Source organism: Mangifera indica, chromosome 10, assembly GCF_011075055.1.
Source record: "Mangifera indica cultivar Alphonso chromosome 10, CATAS_Mindica_2.1, whole genome shotgun sequence".
NCBI lineage: Eukaryota > Viridiplantae > Streptophyta > Magnoliopsida > Sapindales > Anacardiaceae > Mangifera > Mangifera indica.
The window spans coordinates 9832461-9852558 of NC_058146.1; the positions used below are offsets into that span (position 1 = coordinate 9832461).

The 20098-nt window shown below is 30.4% G+C and overlaps 1 protein-coding gene across 1 annotated transcript; it reads left to right on the plus strand.

The window, feature by feature from the left end:
- Positions 1-12465: 12465 nt before the first annotated feature.
- On the plus strand, positions 12466-17766 carry LOC123227192 (probable aquaporin NIP5-1). Its single transcript, XM_044651890.1, has 4 exons — positions 12466-13420; positions 16119-16538; positions 16665-16726; positions 17282-17766. Exons 1-4 carry the CDS (start codon positions 13184-13186, stop codon positions 17493-17495), a joined length of 933 nt encoding a protein of 310 aa, XP_044507825.1. The 5' UTR covers positions 12466-13183; the 3' UTR covers positions 17496-17766.
- The last annotated feature ends 2332 nt before the right edge of the window (positions 17767-20098 follow it).

Consider the following 20098-nt stretch of genomic DNA (forward strand, 5'->3'; position numbering starts at 1 on the left):
TCAACTAGAAAACGCATTTTGTCAATGGGAACTCCTTCCATGCCATCAAGCCACCATGGAAAACACTAATTAATTCAATGTCTTATTAGTTCTAATCGTAATATTTTCTTTAATGAAACAGTTCAAAAAGTTAATATTTGAATTTGAATTTTATATTGTAATTGATAACATTGTAACATTTCTCAAGAATCCTATGAAAATGAAGAATTGTAAAAGGAAAAGATAGGAGACACATGAAATACACATATAGATATCAAATATCTCATTCAAACTTAGGATCAATATGTTTCATCCCAAACAGAGCGATGAGGCTCTCAAACAACAATTACCTAAAAGATTTTTCATGAAGTTCAATCATTTTCAAGATACTTCTTAGTAATCTTTGTGCTCATTCTACTAGAAGCTTATTCTCTTAAAGCCATTAAAACCATAACCATGGGCGTGTATGTTTCCAAGCAAGGTTAAACCATGTTAAAAAAACAATTTGAATCTAAATTTCTCTTTGCATTTGTTTCGCACCACTGTAGTGAATATCAAAGTCTATTATCGGATCATTATTGCCACTACTGTAGCTATCTTTTACAAGGTTTTAAATATCATAAATCAGTGTATGGCAAAAAATCATATCAACATAAATTAACAATGATTAGAGAAAACCTTGGAGGAGATCAATGATAAGAAGAAATGCAATTTTTTAAATGCAAAACTATAATATGTAACTAAATTAAAGAATTAGGATTGACCTTAAATGCATTAGTACCTCATAGCATAAATGTTGAAATGAAAATTCATACCAACAAGAAACACAAAAGATCACAGATGTGACCTCACGCAATGAATGAAAATGAATAGGATTAACTATGCAATTGTGTATGTTTATGTATTTAAAATGGTTTGACTTGCTATTCAAGAGTCTGCATCTACTATTATGTTATTGAATACTCTAACTTGAGTTTGGCAGAGTAAATATAAAGGGTCACAAATAAACTCTAAGAAGAGTTTTCCAAAAAATATTTTCGGATCAAATCAGATTAGCCCTTCCAACATATAAATAATCTTTCATTTATAAGATTGAGAGGTAAGGTTCAATAAGGAAATTATATAGGAGATTTACCCTATATCCTATAACATCAAATGTAGTTATCTTAAAAAATATATCAATTATGTTATTTTAATGAAATGAGTGATAACGATGTCTTAATTGTTATTTTGCATATATTAGAGATAAGTATGGAAGGTGACCAAGTGTATTATGGAATTGTCAAGATTTAACCCTCTCATTCTTTCTGAATAAAGGAGCTTTGCTTTGCAAGCTAACATGTAAAGAGATAACATGGTTAATTGTTGTATGTTGTTTACATAGTAAGACGTCATACAATGGCTAATTGCCACTTTGGTGTTGCTTAGTAAAGTTTTACCAAGGGGATATTTTTTCAATGCATAACAATTGGTCCATATTTTCTAAAGTGTGAGTAGGGCTTTAAACATATCATGAATTGTAAATCAAACATTAGCCTTCTCCTCATGTAAGCATTCCTTGAGCTAACCCATTGGCTCCCCGCATAACCCACTATTGGTCTTGCCTGCCTATAAAACAACACAATAAACGTATAAGTGTTACAACACTTAATAAGTAAAAAACCTATTGGGGCACTTGAGTAGTAACAAAACTCAAACTAGCATTACAAAGCTAAAATGTACTCTCAGTTTATACTTGAGGTTTACACTCAAATGTTTTTTGGCATCCCAGGTACCCATTCGACTATTACTATGACATTACATATGTCATATCTCCATAGACACTATTATCTCAAATGAATAGTCCTAAGTTCATGGTGTCAATTGGTTACCAAACTCATGATCTCGCATATCTTGGATGCCTTATGAAAGTATATTTGAACAACATCTTAGATGTCTCTGCTAATGGTGCAAATATCACATTGTCAGTTAGGTTTAAGGCTAACTAAGCTTCGATGCCTTGGTTATGTGGATGTTTGGGGTCTTTTTCTATTGCTACATGTTATGATAATGACATTTACACTATGCATTAATTGTGTAACATGCAGATCAACTTGCTTAAGATTCTTATTAAGTAAGGTTTTTATGTTGTAGTAGATGCTCTAGAAACAATTTGATAAGGCTATTTATGTAATTTCATCGTAAGTTATATCATACTTTGTTATTAATAAAATGAAAGTCATTCATATTTATATATGTATGTATGTTTGATTAATATATTTAGATTAGAAGAATTGTGACTAAGAGATCAACATGTAACTTGATTGTTAGAATCCAGTGAGCACGTATGATAGTCAATTTAGAAAAGTCCATAACTTTAATATTATTATTACTAAGGGCACAAATAATATGGTAAGACTATCATAAAGTTAATTAACCTTATTGAAAGGTAACATTAGAGTTTTAGTGTCATGGTTAATAGTGTCAACTTGGTATAACACATGGGTAAATGTTGAATTTATGTCTGTCAGAATGACTTACCAAAAGGATTTCATATGGATGGTAATTCAAGTATCTATAAAATTGATCTTTTATTGGATGGTGGTGCATGTGATTATAATGTTAGTGTTTTTGGTTATGAAAAACACATACGCAATGAAAACCATAATTTAAAATTTCATATAAAACAAACATATCACATACACCCCCTCCCAAAATAAACACTTCATCACATTCATTTAATAGAAATTACTTTACAACAAGTGAAAACTGACCAATGTATGCAGCTCCCTCGTCTTTAACACTAGTGAGATTATGTCAACAACTTTTATTCCAAAGGTAGGAAGGTGTTTTGGTATCCACACGGAGCACAAGTCACAAGAGAAGCTACCAACAATCACTAGACAACTTGCTAGGACTTTGGTAAACGGGCATGAAAGTGAATTAATGAGTGTAAGCATATATGGTTTGGCAAAAGTTCTAAAAGGGTTGAAAATTAACCTCATTTTATAGGAGAAACTATCACAGTATAACTTGCTAGGACTTTGGTAAACGAGCATGAAAGTGAATTGGTGAGTGTGAGTATATATGGTTGGGCAAAAATTCTAAAAGGTTGAAAATTTGTCTCATTTTACAAGAGACATTACATCATTGTTTATCATCATGTATTGTTGTGCACCTGATTATTATCTAATCATATTAAATATGTGATTATCCAAATTTTGGAATATGTAATAAGATCAATGAATAATGTTAACCCTGATTAACGCATAGGCATACATTAACCATGCACGGTTGAGCATGTGACCTAGCATTTATCCATTTCAATTTATCTTTATCTATATTTTGGTAAAGTCAACTATGTCTACTTTCATCCAAATCGATTCCTTTTTGGATTATTTTACTTTTGTCCTCAAAGAGTAAGATCTTAAAATTTAAGCCAAATATTTTACAAGACTCAATTAAAAATCTAGATACCAGACTTGATTCATCCTAAATAATCTAATTCTTTTTAAAACTCAATCTACCTTTATTGTATATGACCCATAAGCTCTCTGTCATGCTGATAGTGTATAGATTTGTGTCAAATCTATAATTTGACAACCATCTATACACAAACCAATATTGGTTTCTAGTAAAGTATCATGACCATTTGATCGACATAGTATAAGCGATTAACTTTTACATATCAACAATATAGTTATCATACAATTTGATATTTTCATTATACAACATCTTTTAAAGTCAACCTTAGAGGATCCTCATTATGCATTAATTGGCATTTGTGTCAATGACCAAATAGTATTGGTTTAAGCAATAACTTAGTCTTGTTGTGGCTACATATTCAAGTTGTCATTGATGTCCATCCAATAAGCCTATCAAAGATATTATCTCTTATACCCAATAGTGGTGAATCGTTATTGATCCTCCATAGCCTTTGTATATCTCTTAATATGGCTAATTATCACTGTTTTGGTAATAATTTTTTAAGGACTACATGAAGTTAGTGTTAACCATATTGATCTTATATAAAACAGTTTGATTACCTCAAATCGAAAGATTATGTATACCACTATTTGTTAGAGGATTTATTACATAAAAACTGGAGTTACCATCCATATGTAATTGCCTTAGTAGATCATTTCGATAGACATGTCTATTCAATGTTTACCCATGTATTGCACCAAGTTGTCTTCGAATTGCTATGACATGTAAGATCTATCACCACTTTTTAATAGGTTGTTCAGTATTATGATAGTCCTAATCATATTACAATGCCCTTGGTCAAGAAAATATCAAGACTATGAACATTTTTAGGACAACCACTTTATATGAACATTTGGTCCTTATGATCAGTTGACATGCACTGATCATTTGATCACAGTTAAACCATTGTAAAGACATTTATCTATCTTTAAATTAAAAAAATCATGATAAAAAATAAAGCCACTTTATTAATTAATTCATGATTACAATCATTTGCAAAGTTATAACGATTGGCTTTAGGACATCTACTCTAACACATTGGACTGAGATCACTAGAACTTTTTGTACACCAATCATCCTAGTTTGACACTAGCTTAATATAAGGGCTATCAATATAGTAGTGGTTGACTATGTTAGGAAGTTTAGTAAGATTATAGTGGATTAAAAAAGATTCATCACTCCTAGGTACAAGAGAAAGATATCTCATGGTGTTATTTAATGGCTAACAAGAACCAATGGAATCTAAAGTCATAGTGAGGAAATCAAACAATATATGTTGTTTTCTCACTACTTATGTGCCTCATCCTTAATGATATATCAGAATGATAAAAGAATTCAGTTGCACAGTAACTATACCATTGAAATGTTGTATAAGCTAACCTTGATTCTTTATATGTTGAATGGTTATGATGTCTTACTAGAAGTCTTTCATGGTCTTTGAATAAAAGATGATTGATTGTAGATTAGTCATTATTTATTCATTACTAGCTTATTAGAAAACCTATAGGTCACACAAATAATAGGTTATTTGCTATGAATCAAAATATTGAGGTTTAATGCATGAAGAGTAGAATACTTTGATGTATCCTAAAGGTAGTGATTTTGATCTTTGAAAAATGTGTCTTAATATTTATAAATAAATATTAACAATGTTTATGGTTATTATTGATATAAAATAAGGAATTAGGCCAAAAGTGCAAATACCTATTGTTAGGGGGTGAGGCATATAAGAAGGTAGCTATGGTTATGATATAAATTCACATTTTTCATTACAATAGCCACATTATCAATCCTTTCAATTTTTCATAAAGGAGAGAAAAATTCGTTGTTTTAATTCTTCTCTCCAATCTTTATACACATTCATTTTTATGTACATGCTAGCACCTATGTGACTCCCTTGGGTTAAAGAGGCCTTGTGTGGATGAGTAAGGCCTTGTTATTATGATGACGGAAGCATTATTTCATTTGAGATAGATTTGGGATGAATTCAAAGTGAAAGAGAACTTCAAACACATGTATAACGATTGTAACAACCTTATTGCATGTATAATATGCCCTTGATCCAAGGAAAATCAATTTTTTCATGTAAAAGTTTTACTTTTTTGCTACTTTTATATGGCCTATATACATGAAAAACTTTACGTGGTATGTCACATAGATTAAGATCACTTGTCACTGACTTAGTATGGACAATCAAGATTGCTTCTACTCAACTTTAACTTTGCTATAAAAAGTCTTAAATAGTCATATGTTGGTTCCTTTACCCTAAAACTTCTATTTCAACATTCTTTTTTGAGAAACCATGGTGCTTTCATTGCATCAATTTCTTCAAAACATTTGGATCTTAAACTTTGCCATTTGAGTTTTCTATTAACTTTTCCTTGTTTTGTCGGGTGTGTATTGACAAAGTATTCTTATATTTATCAACTAAACACCTTAATGAAGTATTTTTCTTAAAATCATTCAAAAGTTACATTTTCTATACGACAGTTACAAAGTCATTTGTATGTATATTTTAAGTCACTTAATGGGCTTTTGAGCATGGTGTCTAGAGAGATTTAGGGTTTGCTAATACAATGTTAAAGGGTATAAGCACACCTTTAGGGTGTGGTTAGTTTGAATAATTTTTTATTACAAAAAATAAAAGATTACCACAAAGATAAATTATCTAAAAAATTACTAGGTATATATTATTATTATTTTTGATAAAAATTTATAGGTATAAATAATTATTGTGTTTGGTTGGATGTAATCAATGAATATTAAGATATTATTTTACTTAAATGCCCTTGGATATAATTATTCTTAAATATTTTTTATGTTACTTGTAATATTAATTGAAAATGATGGTATTTTTGTACTAAAAAAATTAATAAATAAGGATAAAATTGTAACAAAATCAAGATTATCTTGATAATATTTTAATACCTAAGATAGAAATGATAATCAGATTATCCGTTATATTACTTATAACATAACCATTAGTAATAAAAAATTATTACCTGACAAATAAAACAAAGTAATATTAATAATAAAAGATAAATTATTAGAGTAATATTTAAATACCTTGAACCAAACACTCTCTTAAGGTTTTTGTGTTCAGTTGAGTATTAATATAATTTCTATGAAGTTTTTACTTTAGGACTCATTGGTAGGATTTGAACTCATCTTTTCATATTTGAGGCCACTTACAGCTCACATTCTTTAATTAAACGAGAAGAACAATGTGAGAAGACCGCAATTGGGATGTTTTCTAGAAGGAACTTAAGTAATACTCTTATTCGCCTCTTGGGTAAGATCTATAATGAGTAAGAGAGAAACATATCTTTCATCATACTATAGGTAAGGGGAAAAAGTCCAATAGAACCATAAAAGAATAGGCCTTGCTCTACCAAGTTCTTTCCTACAAATATTGAAGGTAGTCTAACGTAAGCTACTCGTATGTTAGAAAAAACATGTGACTTCCAGAGGTTGAAGAGGTTAATTAACTGCACTCAAGCTATCTCTCAGTAGTTGTATTGATGAACAAGAATGTCTTGACTGAAACTTAGCGATGGTTTTGGGACCTCACTGCATTGATAAAACTTTAGAAGTTTACAGAGCATGACATGTAAAAGGTCAATGAACCATGCTTAGGCTATTTCTAGATAGTCATATTGGTGAATGAGAATGTCTTGAATCAATCTGGGGATGGTCTTGGCACCTCACTACATTGATGAAACTTAGGAAGTTTATGGAGTGCGGTGTTGATGTAGTTGACTTTATCTTTAATACACAATTTTTGCTTGATTTGCTTTAAGTAAAAGTGTAATCATGATTGTTTTCTTGTCTATAACTTTTGAACATGCCCATGTTCTTTTATAATAAGGCTTATCTTGTCTTATTGCACAATTATGAGAGTGGGCATGAGAATCACTCAATCAAGAGAGAATTAGCACAGTCACAAAGTAATAAATTTGGGTCTTAGAATCAGTGTTGGATGCTTCTTAATTGAGTCATAAGGTTGAAGTCAAAGCTTTGCGACTCAAATTGGTTATTAAATAAACATATCTACAGTGGAGAAACCTCAACTTCATCAATATATATAGTAGAGGTCCATAGGCTAAGTCGGGTTGGTTTTGGCTTGACCCATCAGGCCTATAGGTTGGCCTAGACCTTAGGCAGCAAAATGATAGGCCTTTAGGGTGAGCTGACCCATAGAATTTTTAAAGCCCAAGGCTTAACCTTATGTAGAGTAGAATCGGGCCTTAATCGAATCAGCCCATTTAAACAAATTTTTAAAAAAATTTAATTAAAAATTTAAACACAAATTATTTTTTTATTATTAAAATCGAGTATAGTACTTGCAACGTTTTATTTATAGTCCCTCACTTGTGGCGAAGAACATTTTTGTAGGAAACACTTAAACATGCCAAATCGAATTCTGTAAATTATAGTAAGCATAATTTAGCATACTCGGCTTCAAGTTTATGATAAAACCCATTCGAATACAGCACAAGGTGTTGACGTGAGTCATTACCACGACCCTATTTGCCCCATGTACTGCATTCCTTTGGGAGACATTAGTCTCTCTGTAGTTTTAGTTTTGTGTGTGGAAGAAAAGAAGAAAAAACTTATTCTGGAAAATATTGTGTTATTACACTTCAGGGAAGACAGATTTTTTTTTTTGGACTTTTAATAAGAGACCAACTACCAATAACTTTCACACCAATTGCCCTTGATAGTTAAAGTAAACCGAGTTGTATTCTAATTATTTTGTAATGATAAAATTGAAATGAAAATGAAATTATAAACACAAAGAATTATTGTTTGTAAATTCAAATAGTTTCTAAAAAAGAGTTGATGAGAGAAAATAAGATTAAAAATATAATGAAAGAATTGAGATTAACAAAATGTAAATAAAATTGGAAAACAAAGAAAATTTGGGTTGCTTATATAGGAGAGAAAGAAAATAAATAAAAGAATGGTTTTTGCCTATGTGATAGAGGTCGTTCAGGCTTCTGCCACAAGTAGAAACCGTTGGCTTTTGGTTGTTGCAAAAGCCAATTGTCATTAAATTTTTTTTAGTTTTTTAATATTTAAATAGTAATAGGTTAGGTTGAGCCAACCAATGGGCCTAACAACTAAGCCCAACTCAGTTAGGAAATCTTCCAAAATAATATAGAGATGAAGGACAAGTTTGTCATAGTTGAAATCAAGGTTAAAAAAAGGCCAGAGACATGCACTTTATGGTTTTCTACTTCATCTAATTTTGATTCCTCGAGCACGACTGCTTCCTTGGTGACAATCACATGTAGCTGAAGAGAGGTGTCTAATGGAAGAAACTAGGATGGAGGTCAAGTCGATGCTCAACTTTGTGATGTTCCTTAAGCCAAAACCAATTCTATTACAAGTTTTAGCTTCCAATAGGTTCCTAAGTTTTATGAGAAAGCCCATTTTTTCTTTTATTGGTCTTGTGGAAGATGTTTTATTTTGCTCAAGTACTTGAGGCTTATCTTTTTCATTTTTTTTCTTCATTTTTCTACATTTCCATTGCAATACAATTCTTGCATTAATAAAAGAAAATTTTACAAGTGTAATTCTCACCGCTCTTTTCTTTACCTTTACATTTTGCAATCAACTTAAACAATTAATGCTTAAATGAACAATATTCTTAAACTTGAGCAAACATAAACTTAAGACATAAGAAATAAAAACCTAAATGTTGGAGAGCTTGCAATTAAGCATTAAAAAAAAAATACATTAGCACAATTGGACATAATTGAACTTAAGAATAATTATTAGCTTATAGCTAAGAACTAAAAAAAAAAAGGCTTGATGCCTCTAAGTCTTGAAGTACATAGTCGATGGTTATCCAATTATTAGGGTTTAAGTGTTGAGTGACTTGTTTTTTGTAGTCGGTCCAAAGTTTTTTAGATAATGATAGTCCTTTTGGGATTTTTCTAGGCACAATAATTCTTGTTAAAGCTCTAAGACATGTGAATATGCATTTATTCTTCAAAGACTACTTAGTTATGATTAAGAGAGCTACTAGTTAGGTGTAGTCATTGTAGTGGGTATGTAAAGCAAGTTTTCTTCTTAGTTATTCTACTCATTGCTTCTTGGATTCTTTCTATAGTACGATAAGGAAAAGGTACATGACATGCAACGAATAGAATAAAGACTCTTCATCCTTTCTATTCAACTCATCAATCAAGGCCAAGAAGGGCATGAAAGGCTTGTCTGAGCTTGCCTAAGGGAATAATCACTAGATTGCATTCAATTACCTTCTTTAGAGAGGCTTTTTGAGCATTAAAATGGTTACATAAATATGGTCTTCTAGCTTAGCAATTTGGGTTGCTTGGCTTGTTGATGTTAGTTCTTGTTCCACTATGTAGTGCATTTGTACAAATAGTATCTTTCCTATATGAGTTTTCTTCTACACATCAAATGATAGTATCTTTATGGGTGATTTTCGTTTGGCATAAGACATTCATCAGTACATCACAAATTGATGCCTTAGCCCATTTATTATGAACTATAGTACATGATAAAAGTCAACATCTCCTTGGAGTGAGTTAGATTTTGCACATCATGAGATGGTATCCACTTAGACATGAGTTATCCTTTACACATTAGGAGTTGGTGTAATTCTTGCACAAGTTATTGTCTACATATTGCATGTTGACACCTAGACTTGTTCCACATGAGTTATACTTACACTGGTGGTTGATATTGCCAAAGTGTGAGTTATTCTCTACACGTCAAGGATTTATGCCTCCAAAACAAGTTATTATCTATACTTCAAAAGTTGGTAGCTTTTCCTCACTAACGTGAGTTAAGGTTTACACATCCAGGGACAACACGTACATGACATAAGTTATTATCTATATGTTAAATGTTGATGCCTTAATCTATTTGACATGAGTTACATTCTATATGTTGAGAGGTGAGATTGACACTCTATGATGATATGAGGCTTTTTTTTTATATAGACATCATTGATTAACACACAATTAGAATTGTAAGTTGTACTTTATAAATCATCGAAAGATGTCATTGTGATGTGATTTATGTTATGTGTCATTGGGGATTGACATCCTTTAATCATGAGTTATGCTTTTCACATCATTAGTTGACATTGTGAGGACATGAATTATATTTACATGTTATACATTAATGTTGTTGTGACATGAGATAAGGGTTGCACGTTGTATATCAATTTGTTGACGAAAAACACTAAGTTTGTTGTGTAAGCTTCTTTCTGTGTAACAAAAAGAATATAGGTCTTTGGCCTATGTGCACCCTACTATTATCTCTGCCAGTAAAGACAAGAGATAGTCATGTAAGGGATTTATGACCTAATAATGGTCAAAGTTTTTTATGGGATCAATCTTTGAGCATGCTATTGGAGAGTTATTATCCAAATATAGGATTATTATGTTAATTACCTTGGTTAGACCACTATTGTTGTCATCTAATTATGTCAATATGTCGAGTGTTGTTGGTTATATACTTCAACAATTAGGGCTGGTTAATTTTCAATAAATGGTTTGTGTTGTTTTTTTGGGAAGGACAATATGACTAACATCAGAGTTACTTGAATAATAAAGCTTCCTTTAGTCTTATATTAAGGGGAGTCCTCAGAAGAATAATTCGACTGAGTTTGGAGAAAGGACTAAGAATAGTTTTCTTTGGTATTTTCCCATGAGGCTCTATGGGACAAATGTCTCCTAAGAGATTGAAGAAAGAAAGCGTGCTATTTTGGGAAAATAAAAAAAAAATGACCCTCCTTCAAACTCCAATTTTTTGATATAGAATTTCATACAACAAGAAGTGAGCAAAATCAAAGGTGTGATCTCACACATAGAGATGAAAATGAATGAGATTGATTGTGTAATTATGTGTGAGGTTTTTTGTAAGCAAATAAGAAAGCAATGAAAAACAAACACTTTAAAAGTGATTTGACCAACTTCTCAAGAGTCTACGTCTACTATTATGTTATTAAGTACTCTAGTCTAAGTTTGAAAAAACAACTGCAAGTTGTTACAAATAAGCTCTTAAAAGAGGTATTTTGAAAGTGTTCTTAGATCAAATTAGATTGCCTCTTCCTAACATTAAATAATTGTGCATTTGCAAAACCAAGCAATAGTATTCACCAAGGAAATTATGTAGAAGATTTATCATAAATCCTATTAGATCGAATCTAGTTATCTAGAAGAAATTTGTTGATTGTGTTTTCCCAATGAAATAAGAGATAACAATGTCGTGATTGTTATCTCATACTTGTCAAAGATAAAATGGACATTGATTAATTATATGCAGAATTGTTTTGTCCCTTTCATAGTTTATAGGTAAAAGAAATTTTATCAACACTTTAAACAAATCTACAAATAAAAAACATAATTAATCGTTGTATATTATTTGCATGATTACACTACATAAGAGTTAGTTGCCTTCTCAATATTATTTAAGTGAGTTTGATTAAGAAATAGTTTTAACCACGTATCAACAAAGTTATTAAACTTACGTATTAAATGATTTTGGTGAAAGAATCATTTAATGATACAGTAAATCTAATGTATCATTTCTTCTTAGTTATATATAAGTTGTTCAATATATTGATTAAAATATTATAATAAATAAGAGAATTATATTAATTTAATTCTTTTTATTATCGTTTCAGAAAATGTTTTTACAGATTTTTCACAATTTCTTGAGTTGTATTAATACTAATTTAATAAATTATTAGACTTGGTATTAATTGTTAAACATGATCAACTATTGAATTTGAAAATTATTCGACATATTTAACATACTTATTAAACAGGTCTGTCAACCGTTCGGAGTCTCGATACGTTAATTAATTGCTTATAATCCGCTCCAACAAAACAATAACTCGGCCTGCTAACCCGTTCTTCCCCCCACTATCGTAATACATAAAAAGTTGAGGGGGAAATGTGTAATTATCCCCATACAAGCTCATGCTCTCGTTTTCTGTATATAAAAACGACAGTACATCTAACTTCTCTTCCCACCGTCTTCCTGAGCCCTTCGTCATTGACATTTAATATTACCACTCTCTCTCTCTCTCACACACTTTCTGTGTTTTCCTCCATTTTCTCTTCCTCTTCGGCTTCATTTTCATCTTTATTTTAACATTCTTGAGTTTCAATTCTATTTTATGTTTTCCTTTCCAAGATCTTGAACTTTTGGCTCTAGTTAAATTTTGAAGCTGGATCACTTCATTTTCCTTCTTCCTTAATCACATCTTTATAAAAACTTTTCAAGCATGTAAATTTTCCTCTTCCATTTTCCATAGTGTCCCATTTTCCTGAAAAAAAGAAAAAAGAAAAAAAATTGTCCATGCAAAGAGGTGAAGTTATTTATCTTTAGTTTTATTGTAGAGTTTAATCTGGCTTGTTTAACTCTTCTTCTTCCTTAGAAGCAGATTTATAAAAGCCTCTAAATCATGTAATTTTAGACCATTTTTATATCAATCTCAAACCCAAAAAAAAAAAAAAATTCTAGTGTTTTTTAGGAGTATTTTATCCATGCATTTCTTCATTTCTGCATAAATATTTTGATATATTCGTAGCTTTAACGATCCTGGAAAGGATCAAAATTACCCTGTGAAAATATCTTTATAAAAGCCTTCAAATCATGTAAGTTCTCTTTTAAATTCTAGCTAGTATTTTATCTTAAATCCCCCAAAAAAAAATATTATTGTGTTTTTAAAAGGAAAAAAAAAAAAAAGAATATGCCAGAAGGGGGTGCAGGAACATTATCGGTACCGGCAACTCCAGTATCGGCACCACCGACTCCAGGGACACCAGGTGGACCGTTGATTTCGTCTCAGCGAATCGATTCGCTATCGTACGATCGGATGTCAATGCCGCGTTGCAAGTGTGTACCAGTGACTGCCCCCATGTGGAGTACAAATCCTCACACATGCGCTATTGAATTGCCAGTTCCAGATGTGTCCTTCACTCGTAAGGTACCTCTTCTCTTCTCTTCTCTTCATGTCAAGGAAGGATAATCTTTAATATTTTAGCTTAGCTGATGCCATGATTTAAGCTTTTGTCCTTTGTTTTTACACTCTTTCATCAGGGGAATGCTCTCATCTAACTCTATCGATCAAACATCTATTATATATATATAAAATGCCAAGTTGTGGTCTTAAACTAATTAAATTTTTGTGGGTAAAATTATTGGAGATTAATCTCAAAACGTTTCATCTCCACCCACTTTTCAAGTTATCAATAAATGGCTTGCCAGTAAGTATTGACTTTTAACATCAACTATTATATTATACAACATTAAATAACAAATTCAATCCCAAAGATTAATTCCTTTTACGAAAACTATGATACAATATTGTATTATGCTTTGCGACAAAGAGAATTTTAATCTTTATTTTAATTTTCTGTTCATTTGTTTATCTTATAATTAATGTCTTAGTTAATAATAATAATAATTGGTTGGATAGTAAATAAATAAAGGTTCCTTATTTTTTTTTTTCAATTTTAACCTTTAAGAAATATTTTAGGCGTTTTGGCTCTGTACTTATATTAAGTGGCCGACCAATCAAATAAAAAAATAGCAATTATGAAATTACCAGGTGTGTACTCATCTTATAATGGAAGGTCTCGGTGTTGTGTGTATTGTAAAGAATAACATTTTAAAAATTAATTTTTAGTTTAATTTTTGTTTTTAAATAATTAAACTTTATCTTGACTTTTGTTGGCATGTTTCAAGAAATAGATTCACATAAAGTTAAGCTCGAATTATTGAAGAGTTTTAAAATCATGAATTCAAGTTTGAATTTGAGTTTGGTTTTGGACTATAGATGCAGTATCATTTTCACTCCAAACTAATATTGCATGTTTGAACATAAATTTTAAAAATTATTCAGTTTCAAGTGCATATCATATTTGACATCGTTTTAATATTCATCTATAATTTACTAAAATAATGTTATTTATTTGTGTTTGCGAGCCAATCGAGCCATGTTCAAACTCTATTGCTTCTTTACCCATTAGTCAAATTAGAGTTAGAATTATGATTACTCATTTTGAATTCAAATGAATCAAATTAACAATCGAATGAGTTAATTAGACTTGAATTCAATCCCTACTTTCAAGTCAAGTGGTCAAGTTTGTAGTGTTAATAATTTTTTTCAATTAAAGAAATAATTAAATTAAACGTAAAAGATATTTATAGGATAATATCATTAAGTAGTGTTTTTTTGAAAAAAAAAAAACTAATACATAAAGATTCCTAAGTTTTAGTAGATCTTAATTGTTAAAGATAAAAAAGGTAAAGAATTTTTAGGAATTTTCGAGAATTAGCCTTTTAACTTAACCAGAATATGAAAAAAGAGAACAAAATTAGAAAATAAATGTTTAAAATGAATTATTTTTTATTTTGTGGAGTTTGGTGCCCTCGCTGGCTTGCAGAACTCACAGTTACGTCCTTCTACTTTGTGTTTTCACAGTAAACCCGTTTAGTTTTTCTGTCAAAATAACCCAAATCTCACTGTTATTTCTACTTTTATATTTCTGAAATCTCAAACAATTTTTTTTATTTATTTTTTCAATTATTGTAATTGCGAAAATAATGTACCAACAAAAGTGTTCGTATATATAATGATTCACATATTTTTTTCCCTCACTTTTTCACCAAATGTTTCTTCAATTTCTAAACATAGTAATATGAATTGTTTAATTTCTTTTGAAATTATAAATAAGATATTTTTGGTTATGATAATTTTCCAAGAACTAAGTATAAAATAAAATTCAGGATTAATGGAAGTGATAATCTCTTTGCACATATATTATTTTGAGATATTTTTAAATTAATAATAAATAGCTTTAAAAAAAAATTAACCTTAAAGCTATTTTGATAACATATGTCACAGTATAATATACAATGTATTCAAAATTGGATTGGACCGACCGATTCAACCAAAAACTTGCCTATGATTTGGTGCAATTTTAACTAAAAACTTATTGATATAAGACTAAAGATTTGGTCAAACATGGTCACAATTGTTGAACCGGGTGAATTGGTTAAAATTGGCATAATTGAGTTTAACTAAGTCTTGTTGTCTTGAGCCCTAATTTTAAGTTTATTTTTTGAGTTTTTATTTTTGCTTTAATGAATTGAAATTTATGTTTTAAAAAACTGAACATACTTTATTGTTATGGATAATTGTACAAATTTACTTCTAATAAACTTTATATAATTTATGATTAAAATATGTGTTAATAAATTTATTATAATTTGTAATATATTGAATTAGTCGATAAACCAATCAAACTATGAACAAATAGATAATTGGTTCGGTCATGAATTTAATTTTGAAAACATTAATATATCAAATATTTTGTCAAACATCACCCACATTATTATTTTTGAATTCTAAAAATATCTATATTATAAATCAAACACTTAAAATAAACAAGAATAAATTTTTTACATTAAAAAGGGAAGTTTTTCATGAGTACTTTATTAATCTTCGTAATTTTTCCTTTCGGCGAAAACAAAACCTTAGCTCTGTCACTCTAATGACTGGGTTGTACCAAAGACCCACTGATGTTTCACTTATAATATTTCTCAATAATTTATGAAATTAATAAAATAAAAATTCAACCATAGCAAACTTTTAAAGATAATGTTCACTGTCAACGCAGCTAGGAGCGGAATTTGTGGGAACCTTCATCCTAATTTTCGCAGCAGCAGCAGGTCCCATAGTGAACCAGAAGTACAATGGCGCTGAAACCCTAATCGGCAACGCAGCATGCGCTGGGCTGGCAGTGATGATCATTATCCTCTCCACAGGACACATTTCCGGAGCCCATTTGAATCCCTCACTCACCATCGCTTTTGCAGCATTTCGACACTTTCCCTGGACTCAAGTTCCCGGTTACATTCTGGCCCAAGTGACAGGCTCCATCTGTGCTTCATTTGCCCTAAAAGGAGTATTTCATCCTTACCTATCTGGTGGTGTTACCCTTCCTTCTGTCAGCACTGGCCAGGCTTTCGCTCTCGAGTTCATTATCACTTTCAATCTTTTGTTCGTCGTAACTGCTGTGGCTACAGACACTCGAGCGGTATGTATTAGTTAGTAGATAATGACAATGTACATTAATGAACATGTATGGTTGAGAATTATATCCTGGTTTTAATTGGTTTGTTTAAACTTTCGATTATAAATCTTATAATTTTTCTATTTGCAGGTGGGAGAGTTGGCAGGAATTGCTGTTGGAGCTACTGTGATGCTTAACATTCTGATTGCAGGGTTAGTATGCTTTTCTTCATTGTGATTATATCACAAGCATAAAAAATATCAAGAACCAATTCAATTTATAAACTTTTTGATATAAAGCATAAAATTGAATTGATTATGTCTTACATAAATATACATATAGTGTACCAAGATCAAATAATCTTTGATTTTCTTCAGTTTTACCACTAGCATAAGATATTATATTATCAATAAAAATTGAAGAAACCAAGACCATGCATTTTTTATACCATAAAAACTAGAACTTGATTACAAAAAACGAAAGTCATTTCATTCAAACCGTTTAAGGTACTCAAGGATATACTACAAAAAATAAAACACTAGTTGCTTTTTTACTGTGTAAATAGTGTTCATAAAACATGTGGTTGTTTAAATATTAGCAATCCAATTTAATTTCTTGAAATAGGCCCCATATTACATGTTTATTGTAGATAATTTTATAGAACAACAAATAGTATTTCTTTTCATAGTTATGAAATTTTATATATTTGTTGTTGTATCCCTTTATTGAAGAAGATTAACAATTATATGATTCAATTACCATGGCAGACCATCAAGTGGTGGTTCAATGAATCCTATGCGAACTTTCGGGCCAGCCGTTGCAGCGGGAAACTACCATCTATTATGGGTATACCTATTGGCACCGACGCTTGGAGCCCTAGCCGGCGCTGGTATCTACACCCTGGTGAAGCTTCAAGATGATGAGGTTAATCCATCGCGTCCAGTCAGAAGCTTACGCCGTGACTCAAGTATGTCAGTTTGAGATATAATAATCCGAGAAGTTATGTATAATTACTAAAGTGTTGTTGAAGAATAAAGGGGGCAAGAGACTAGAAGTTCATGTATACCCTAGAGTTGAGCTGAATAAGTGTTGCACTGTGCATGGTGCTCATTCTTCATCAACTCAACCAAAATATTTGTCATGTTCAATGAGTGTTTATGTTTGATTGGCTACTCTGGAGGAAGTTTGGTTTGCTTTTATATGCGTGTTGTGTTATGATCAATAAAGAAAACTAGCATGTTGTTGTGTGTAATACCTTTGGTTGTAAGTCTCTTTAACATTATTTAATATGTAAGTTTCTTTTATGCCTAAAAAGTCTAGTAAAAAGTAAAAAATAAAGTCCAGTAAAAAATAAAAGAGAAATAAAGCGAAAAGGAAGAATGATAAATTACTTAAAATATATATATATATATATATATATATATATATATAAAGATAATGTTCAATAAGATTATTTTTTAATATTTTTTAGTAACCAGTACTACAAAATTATATAAAGAGAATATTTAAAAAAGGTTAATAACAAAAATTCCCCCTTAAGTATAATTAAAGAATAAAAATCTTGATTCAGTTATAAAAATAACATAAATTCTCTTCTCATTAATTTTTTTGTATTTATTGACTTATTATAAGCGAAAATAAATAATTCTACGATCATAGAAAATTCGTAACTGGATTGCAATACGTACATTCTCCAGTGATATTTGATGATCCACGCGTCCCAATTAATAATCCACAACACAATTTGCCTTTTTGTTCTTTCTATATTCTATGGGTTTGGTTTACAAGTATTCTACTATTTTGTAGGGAAGAAGAAGAAGCAGAGAGCCACACAGAAGTTACGTAACTTTTGTGTTTTAATATCAAGCGGCAATTGGGATTTCAAAATTTGAAATCTCAATTGTCATTAACTTTTATAATTATCAAGGGTAAAAAGGTAAATTTTACTCTTAGGGTTATTTAGATATTTCAACCCTAATGGATTGGGTTAACCCATCATGGGTAAACTAGATCTAATATTTTCCATTCACACATGATGGGTGATTCGAACCAAAACTCTTCTACAAAAATCTCACAGAATAGAGCAATTCATATTAGCAAATATGTCATGCGACTTTGCGAGCAACTTGCATTTGAGAGCTAATTTACTATGTATTTGTTAGGAATAACATAATCGCTTCAATCCGAATAAAATGATAAAGCATTAGTCTCACAGCACCTCAGATTTACTCGATAACACTACCTTCTTTTTGTCCTTCATTTGTTATTGTGTTATTTTCCTATACATCAATAATCAAGTCTAGTCTCTCGAATGAGTGACATGACCGACCATCCAATAGACATACATAATATATAAGTCTTCCTCTTCAATTTGAAATTCTCAATTTAAACTTAGCTGTTTTTCTAATTACGTTCATTGAATCGTGTGTGATCAAATAACAACAAAGAGGTCTAAGGGTACCTACATGAGGTAATCTTTATAAAGTCTCACAAAGTGAGGGAGTAGAGATTTATCCTCTCACTACTTCAAATGGTTATTTTTTTTATACACATATGACATGAATCGTGTGCTACAATGTATATCTTCTCAAATGTCATTACTAACATTATATAGATCTTAGTTCAATCATTGTATCCAACACCTAACCTAAGTTCTTAATTATCTTTCCAATCATACAGGTGTTACTATATATTAAGAACTCGTATTTGACATTCATAAGTTATTTGGATGTGGAAAATCCAAACTGGTCTAAAGTCATTGATTTATGACCTTATTTTGATTAATTATCAAGGCAACATGTCTAATGATAATAATTTGTTTTTTAAATAACTCTCATCTTCTATGTGCGCTCTTTCAACGTCATTAATCTCAATAAATATGTCTCATTTTTGCATGCTCTCTCAGCATTAAAGGCGATTGTTCGTGTGAGTGAGTCAATTTCAAACTTGTGTAATATTATTATCTTGTTGAGCTTTCAAAATAATGTGTATATAGAAAAACACCAAGCATTCAAGCATACGAATAATAAAAAATAAATTTGAATTCTTCAGTTTTCTAATATTGTGTAACAAGTACAATATATACTCAATAATCCATCTATCATATTTTACATAAACCAAGAGATTTAACATTTGTAAGATATACATATCTTAGAATTGGTTTGGTTAAAATATCAATAAACATATTATGCATAGAAATATATTGTACAATCACTTCCTTCTTCGAAATGATTTCACTAATGAAATTATATTTAGTGTCGATATGTTTAGTTTTATTACAGAATTTGGGATCTTTTATGAAAGTTATTGCAACTTGATTATCAGAATGTACAACTATATGGCCAACTGATTCATCCTATACACACAAATTCTTAAAAAATCTTCTTAACAAAATGACCTCTTGCACAATTGTAAAACAAGCTACAAATTTGGCTTTCATTATAGATAAGGCTATGCATGTTTATTTTTTACTGCTCCAAGATATAACACCCTTTTAGAATAAAAAAGCATAGCGAGAAGTTGGTTTGTGTTAGTCCAAATCACCACCCCAACTAGCATTTGAATAGCCAACGATATGCAAATCT

Bases quoted from the DNA above. Each gene is read 5' to 3' on its own strand.
- LOC123227192 (XM_044651890.1), top strand. From the start codon at position 13,184: ATGCCAGAAGGGGGTGCAGGAACATTATCGGTACCGGCAACTCCAGTA. The intron at 13,421-16,118 runs GTACCTCTTCTC...CTGTCAACGCAG, and splicing joins ATGTGTCCTTCACTCGTAAG to CTAGGAGCGGAATTTGTGGG. The intron at 16,727-17,281 runs GTTAGTATGCTT...TTACCATGGCAG, and splicing joins CTTAACATTCTGATTGCAGG to ACCATCAAGTGGTGGTTCAA.